The 8,510-nt window shown below is 42.1% G+C and overlaps 1 protein-coding gene across 4 annotated transcripts in view; it reads right to left on the bottom strand.

Annotated features, from left to right (window-relative positions):
* Positions 1-2,405: 2,405 nt before the first annotated feature.
* TTC39B (tetratricopeptide repeat domain 39B) overlaps positions 2,406-8,510 on the bottom strand; it is a 54,768-nt gene continuing 48,663 nt past the window's right edge. For 3 of the 4 annotated variants that reach the window (XM_082204920.1, XM_082204921.1, XM_082204922.1), the window contains 2 exons: positions 7,960-8,076; positions 2,406-5,328 (listed from right to left, as the gene is read on the bottom strand). In XM_082204920.1, the coding sequence (XP_082061046.1) occupies positions 5,232-5,328; positions 7,960-8,076 (214 nt within the window). In that variant the 3' untranslated portion in view covers positions 2,406-5,231. The remainder of the gene's footprint in view (positions 5,329-7,959; positions 8,077-8,510) is intronic. The other variant, XR_014214786.1, reaches the window with a different exon arrangement.

Here is an 8,510-nt window from a genome sequence, read left to right as displayed (position 1 = left end):
ACCTGGCTGTCATGAGTAAATTTAAGTAGATTCCATTAGCCTGAAATTTGGTCCACCCAATGGACTATAGGACCACAGAAATCTGGATTCCATCTTCATATCCTCCAAGTGTCCCAATTTCCAGGGACAGTCCCAGAATTGCAAAAGCCTTCTGATTTGATCCCGGAATGTTCCTATATTGGCTCCTAGTACATTTCGGAGCACCATTCAAAGTGTTGGTGCTGACCTTTAAAGCAGGCTTCCTCAAACTCGGCCCTCCAGATGTTTTTGGCCTCCTATGATCCCTAGTTTTTTTGCAGGGTGGTGGGAACCATATTTTTGTAATTGCAGAAACTGAATGTGAGTATTGGATGAGTGAAGTAAGTTCTGAGATCTTAGAATGGTTTCCGCTGGAAATTATATTTAGAAAAAGTCAAGCTCAAGAGACCACACAAATCACGCTGAGCTGCAGAACAGCGAATAAGCTTGGCATATGGAGAAAAGCAAAGGTACAATGAGAAAAAAACATATTCGCCTTTATTTTTCATGAATTGTAATGAATGCCATTAAATAATACACAAAGATCTCATACAGTATACCGTAGTTCAGGCTGTTTCGGCCCAATAATATAAACATGTCAGGACCTGCTATTCCTAAGGCATAAATGATCATGTAAAAGAAAATAAAACCCTACATGGTATTCTTATACAAACGGATACAAATGCTTTAGGACTGAAGCTGAATTAAGTGGGAAGAGATATACAAAAATAACTGCTATCAAAGATAACAAGACCCGAAAGTTTAGGAGAGGCTGACAGCATCAGTACCCATAACCAGGACAGCTGGGAGGCTTGTACATATTCAGAGGCAGGCTGTTTCCCTTTAAAACTGCCCCCAGCACATACCACAATGATTCTGAAACCCCATTGATATTATTATCATCATTATGGTTAAACAACGATTCGCCATGGCTATTTCTTTTCTGAAGTTCAGAAGAACAGCCTGGTGCAGTAAGTTAGGTTTTATGGACCAGGGCTAATGTTTCTACCTGTGGACATTAAGCACATTTAGCATCAACTTGGTCATAAGCTCGCTGGCAAACGACGGAAAGATTCACACAAACACCCTTCTTCACGTGTTGGGACAGCGGAGCCGCCCCTCTCGGTCCCATCCTCATTAGCAACGCCCGTGGGCCATGTGTTCAGCACACGTGAGGAGGAGCTCACTTTGACATCAAATCTGCGTTGTGTCTAACAGTGCGTCATCGTAAGGACGCACTGGGAGCGCAACTGGGTGGGAGGAAGAGACACAGGGTGCGTGCGGTTGCGGTCGGGAGCTTTTTTCCCACTGGAAGAATTCAAATCTCATTGCATTCATGCTTCTGTTCTCTTTGGGGCACTAGTCTAACCCTGGCCAGGAAACAACGGGGCTTAACGTAGACCCACGACCGCCATCTGAAGTCCTTCCTCCCAGAGAAAGCTGGTTGTTACACTAGGGCCCAGCAGTTAGGCTCAGCACTGGCCCCTTTGCTACAACTTGCAGATCCCTGGACCAGCCTTGGATCCAGCGATTCCTTGGCTGTATCCCGGCCATACCTGTTCTGAAATGGTGCTTCAAGGCTCTACACGACTACCGTCAGTGTGAATATGCGCACTTGTCCGCACTTCCATTGGGCAGAAGGAATAACTCTGTAGGGGCGCAGCCTTCCTGTCTGCAGAGCCCAACACAACCAGACAGAAGGACACCTCTCGCTCACCCAAGCGCTTCTAGCAGGGGGGATCGGGGCATCCCCAAACTCGGCCCTCCAGCTGCCACTCTGGGCAGCTCTCAACAGAATATTAAAATACAATAGTCTATTAAACATTAAAAGCTTCCCTAAACAGGGCTGCCCTCAGATGTCTTCTAAAAGTCAGGTAGCTGTTTATTTCCTTGACATCTGATGTGAGGGCGGGCACCACCACCAAGAAGGCCCTCTGCCTGGTTCCCTACAACCTCGCTTCTCACAGGGAGGGAACCGCCAGAAGGTCACTGGACCTCAGTGTCCAGGCAGAACGAAGGGGGTATACTGGACTGAGGCCAACTCCCATCATCCCTGACCACTGGTCCTGTTAGCTAGCAACAGTGGGAGTTGTAGTCCCAAAACAGCTGGAGGGCCGAGTTTGCCTATGACTGCTCTTGTCACTTGCCTTTCCTTTCAAAGGAGGGCAGGGTAACAGAACCCATGGCAAAATTCACAGTGATATATGAATATGATTTCTGCCTAAATTCTGCTCAGTTGCACTATAAACCTCATGCTTGCTAGAGCTGCAACTCTGTGCAAAATTATTTGGATGTAAGCTCCCCTTGACCAAGTCAGACTTGTTTTCCAAGCAAATATGTGTATCACTGGACTGCATATCTCTTCAGAGTTTCTTTTTTTTTAAAAAAAAAAAAAAACTACTACAGGTAAAGTGAAAATTCTTAGACAGCTTGTAAAATAAAACCGAGACAAAAAAGTATTTTGAGCTAAGAAGTACAGAAGCAAAAAACCCCCACTACATTCACCGTCAAATCCAAAATTAAAAATGGATACAGAGCGTGAATTCGTTCCTTATGGATTGTTATGTTGCAATTGGCAAAACGTTCTAAATTTATTTACTGTATTATTTTCTGGCCTTGATAAAAACAGTACAAGAGAGCTGTAAAACATAACCATTATAATTTACACCAATGTAACCCTTCAATAAACTTTCAATAAACTATTGATAATTTCATTGATATTTCCATTAAAAGGTAAAAACAGTTGCCAGTTATTAGAAGCACAATGCAGTGTGTGCGTATATATAATATATATATATTGAAGCAACACGTCACTAAAAGAATCAAACTTCTAAATATTAATAAGCATATAATTGTCATAATAATTTAATGCAAAATGATAAGTAGGATTGATTTAAGCATCTTGAATAACTACATCCGTATATTTAACAGCACATTTATTTAAAACTAAAAGTGACTCCACATGTTTACCATGTTCTTGTCTAATAGGATGGATTAAATAACCCAGTGATATTAATGAGATTTTGTACATAAAACCCTGGACACATAAAAGAGTTCTAATTCGCAATGATATTTTAAGAATGCTTATACGGCATGAGTCGTTCAGAAACAGTAAGATTAAAACAGCCACTAGTTAGCAAACATAATAAAATGTGTTTTTAGATCGCAACTGCTTGCCTGCGAGCCTCATATTGGAACTGAAAATAATGTGATGAACATGAAGCCTGTCTCATGGATTGAAACCAAAAAAGCCATAAGCGCCAGAATTTGTATGTGCTTTTCTTGGCAAAAGTATGAACAACTCAAATCTGAAAAGGTGGTTTGCAAAGTGATCCTCGGATGTGGCATGAACTCTCTTTCCTATTTGAATTTATCCTGAATGTTACTAGGCAGACCCGCTACCTTGAAATTCTATTATAGTCATCTTAAAATGCCCAAAGAGAAATAGGAATGCCACCAAACGGAGGACATTAAAAGTTGAAAAGGAGCAGGTGGCAAAAGTTATTGCAGAACATGGCAAAAAAAAGAAAAAAAGCTGTTGGCTTTCAACAGAAAACCTATTTGTTAAAGTTTAGGAAGCTGTGCTGAGAAACCTAGACTGAATTGTCCTTTGACTCCTGCAGCTGTTGCTTATGAATGTGGACTGTGGGTCCAGTATCAATTAGCACAACTGCGATCATAGATCATCTTTTAAAAATAAAAATCTCTTATAGTCCAATTTCCCCATTAATTTAGCAGCTCATAAATTAATAGTCCAACTTTGCCATTCATTTAGCAGCTTATAAATTAATAACCAAAGTACAGAGTTCCAAAGAAGAAGAAAAAAGTTACCTTAAACTGCATAATGACACTATGGGGAGGCATCTGATTACATCCTACTCAGAGGAGACCCATTGAAATATGTGGATTTAGCCTTGGTTGACTTAAGTTCATTGAGTGAGTGTGATATAATCAGATGCTGACCATAACACTGTAAATACACAATAATAAACAGTGTATGTTCACGACAGACGACTTTGGTCCTTTACACTAACAGAAGTAGGACTTGCATTCTGGCATATTGAATTATACTGAGAAAAAGACCAAAAATAAAAAAAATGACAGAGAGACATTTCTGAGAGAATGTGCACACTATCTGTCTCCAGGTTCCATAGCATAATACACATAAGATGGTTGTATTAATGACACTATGAACTGGAACTGGAAAATAAGAAAGTTTAATTGTATTACCATAGAACTGTATTTAAAAAGGTACAGCAATGCTGGCTGTATTTATGAGCGTCAATTTCCTTGTCAATCGTTCACAATGAAATTGCAATTTCCCTCAAAAAAAAAATTACAGGAATCTCAGAATCAAATGACATTTGGTGGTGAGAACTGAGGGGCTGTCAAATGTCCACAGGACAGTAGAAATGTATTTTCTCATCGTACAGTTCACTCCCAGTGACATCCCTTACTTAAATATATCTAGATATGGGGGAAATGACTGAATTGCTACCATTATCCAAGGGTTGCCCCCCTTTAACTCTACACAACTGACTTTGTGTATTGTAAAAAAAACACAGTTTGGAGGGCAACCTTGCGAAACCCCCATCTCTTTCCCTAATTTTGTTTAGCTGAATATTGTCAGTATATTGCACAGAATTCAAGCTAACATTCATGAAATGACTTGTAAGTCCTTCACCTTTTGGCTACAATATGAAAAGTCATGTCTTTGGTACGTAAATCTAAGCTTTAAATCCAAATATACAACTATGGCTACCGGCAGCCAACTTTCTCAGTCTTAATTCATAATAAAAGTATTGCAGACATTCAAGCCTTCATGGACTGCTGAAACTATGAACAGAACCATCACATAGTTCTGCACATAAACAATATTAGTCTTTGCATAAAAAAATAAAGTGTTTGAATTCCTCTTTTATTGCACCAGCAATTTTTTTTTATTTTTATAAAATACTCTCCTTTCACGTCAAGCTTTAAATTAATCCGTTTATAAACAAAATATAAGATTTTTCCGTCTAAAATGTGAAGCGGAGATATGGAAGTGCGCCATAGAAAAAAGAAGCAGCTCAAAAGGGGTGACGAACATTCAAATATCACAAATGATAGAAAATATAAACTACATCTCTTTTGTTACATCATTTACATGATTTCTGTAGGCTTCCAAGCAGTAACTTGTAGACACTTGTGTTATGCATCACCCTCAAATGACATCAAGGCGTCGGAGCAGGAGTCACTTTCATACTATTAAGAGCTGCGTGGATTCGGAAGTGTAACCTAGATTCCATGGAATATTCCTTGTAATTGTTTCTGTAAGAGACAAAACGTTAGTTGGACAACTAACCTTTCATTCCCTGTTGTTTTTTGCTGGGCTTTTAAAAAATAATAATAATAATACAGAAATTCAATTCAAATCTTTATTACAGTCAAAGACCAGCATAAAAGGGTGGGATACAGTCATTTAAAATCTAGAAGCGTTTTGGAAAGCTAAAAGGTACTAAAACAGAAGGTGGTTATAAAAGTCTGTAAGAACTGCAAATAGGCTAAAAGAAGGGATAGGAGCATTGGGCAGGTGTGGAAGAGCATAAAAGGTTGATATACAAAAGACTTTAACTATTAATTTGTAGAGCACTAAATCTACTTTTCCCCTTCGTGGATCACTGCCTTGTCATGGCAAAGGGGCTTGAATTTACATGATTTCTGAATTTACATGATTTCTGATTTACATGAATAACCCCAAGAAGCTGTGAGCTATGCCGTGCAGGGCCACCCAAGACGGACAGGTCATAGCCGAGAGTTTAGACTAAATGTGATCCACCTGGAGAAGGAACAGGCAACCCACTCCAGTATTTTGCCAAGAAAACTCCATGGACATAAAAAAGGAGAAGCTTGGAGAAGAAAGTGAGAGTTTCCAAGGCATGCTCTGGTTCAGGGAGTCACGGAGAGTTGAACACGACTAAGATGACTAAACAACAACAAATCTACCGTATTTTTCGCCCTATAGGACACACTTTTTCCCCTCCAAAAATGAAGGGGAAATGTGTGTGCGTCCTATGGGGCGAATGCAGGCTTTCACTGAAGCCTGGAGAGCGAGAGGGCTCGGTGCGCACTGACCCCTCTCGCTCTCCAGGCTTCGCTGACCTCTCCGCAAGCAGCGGGAGTGCTCCCGCTGCTTGCGGAGAGTTGCCTGCATGCCGAAGCCTGCGCGCGCTGAGATCAGTGCGTCCAGGCTTCGCGGACCTCTCCGCAAGCAGCGGGAGCCAGCGCTGGGCTCCCACGGCTTGCAGAGAGCTGCCTGTTTGGGGGCTGGGGTCGGGGGAAGCTCGGGACTCCCCCGCCCCAGCACCGCGCCTGGGGGGGAAATAATTTTTTCCCCTTTATTTCCCCCCCAAAAAACTAGGTGCGCCTTATGGGACGGTGCGTCCTATAGGGCGAAAAATACGGTAGTTTGTGGCACAGGTCATCCTCCGATGAATTTTGAGCGCTGCTGCGCGGAATCTAGCAACATTGTATGTTGTAGCAGGATTGGTATCTGAGAGCAGCAGGGAGGTATAGAATTGTCCTGTGTGCCCTGAGTACTTATGGAGTAGTGGGGAAATCAGGTTAATACAAATGTCTCTGTAATGCAGGCAATGGAGAAGGACACGCTCTCCTGTTTCTATTTGTCCCGAGTCATGGGGTCATTGAGCATACAGAAATAAATGAAGAAAAATGGAGAGAGAAAATGACAGAATAAGTATGTGGCCTTGGAGTCTGACCAGCTGCCACTGGAAACATGCCTGGCGGGCACCAGGGTTAAGATCTCCTTATTAGTGAGCCAACATTATGGAAGATCCTGTTAGTATTTCACTCCTCCGATGCTGCATTTTGTGATTGGTGTAATTCACATGCCTGTCTGAGAAGATGCGTGAGAACCAGATACAGTCCTATCTGTATGTACTATGTAATGTACTTTCACTTTTACTAGATTCCTGTCTGTTCTCTCGGAGCTGGAGAGAACGGTCACCATTATGCTGTAGTCTGTATATAGTGTGTAAATCAATAGTAGATTAGATCTACGATGTTTCATGCTTCTTGCTGTGTTATGCTAGAAGATTAGTGTGCATAAATCAAGCTGGTTTATGTCACTGAGCACAATGGAGAAGAAGGGAGATGCCTTTTCCAGTGCTGCGCACACCAGAGGACGCTCAGAGTTCTGGGGGCTTGCAGGCAGCCCCAGGGCATTTTCCCAACAGATCCTTCCATGAGTAGTTTCAACAGGTTCCCGCCTTCAGATGGGTTGTGGAAATTGGGACAAGCATTCGGGGTATAAGCTGTTCTGCTGTTTTGTACAGCAGAATCGACTCCTGCACAGGTCTGAGTTTAATGGCAGATTGTGGGTACATGGGTATATGCTGTAGGAGTGGGAAACAACAATGACCTTACTATGTGTGTCTGCTATAGACCTCCAAGCCAGACTGAAGATTTGGATGATGCCTTCTGACAGCCGATTACCAAATATTCAAAAAGGACAGATATAGTGGTCATGGGAGACTTCAATTACCCATCAAGATCTGTTGGAACTCAAAATTTGCCAAGAATTGCGAGGTCCAACAATTTGCTCAAGAGCCTTGCTGACAATTTCTCAGAAGGTGGAAGAGGCCACAAAGGGATCATCAGAAAGGAGATTCTGACTAAACATCAGGAAGAACTTTCGGACAGTATGAGCGGTTCCAACAGTGGAACGGACACCCACAGAAGGTTCTCTCCTTCTTAAAGCAGAGGTGGGGTGGCCATCTGACATGCAATTCCTGCATAGCACGGGGTTAGACTAGAAGACCCCTGAGGTCTCTTCCAACTCTACAATTCTATGATTGTGTGATATACTAACTATAAGTGAGCTAAAGCAAATAAGCTCATCTGTTTTGAGCTAATAATTGTATAAAGATTATCAGCACTTACTTTGCAGCTTCTATGAATCTTATTGCTTTTTCTCTTTCATCCTGTTGTTTGTACAGAAGACCCAATTCGTACATTGTGTATGGTATCAGGTAATTATCATACTTCAGCTGCTTCTCACTAAGAAATCAATAGGACATCATGTCAGTATTCCAGGGGAACCAAACATAGCACAGAACCCAGGCAAGCCCAAAGCCCCCATGCTTCCTTGCTTTATGGTTTAGCAGGTAAAACTTTCCCCATGTACAGTCATACCTCATGTTACATCCGCTTCATATTACGTTCTTTCAGGTTACGTCCCACGGCGACCCAGAAGTACCAGAAAGGTTTACTTCTGGGTTTCGCCGCTCGCACATGCGCAGAAGCGCAAAATGACATCACGAGCATGCGCAGAAGTGGCAAATCGCAACCCGTACGTGCGCAGACGCGCCGCTGCGAGTTGCACTCTTTTCATGTTACGAACAGGCCTCCGGAACGGATCCCATTCACAACCAGAGGTACCACTGTATGTATATTTCTCTCCAACTGCTTAATTCCTGCTTGTCTGACAGTTG

Source organism: Podarcis vaucheri, assembly GCF_965113315.1.
Source record: "Podarcis vaucheri genome assembly, chromosome: 17".
Taxonomy (NCBI): Eukaryota; Metazoa; Chordata; class Lepidosauria; order Squamata; family Lacertidae; genus Podarcis; species Podarcis vaucheri.
The sequence above is the reverse complement of the archived record's forward strand: the minus strand, read 5'-3'. Positions and strand labels throughout refer to the sequence as shown.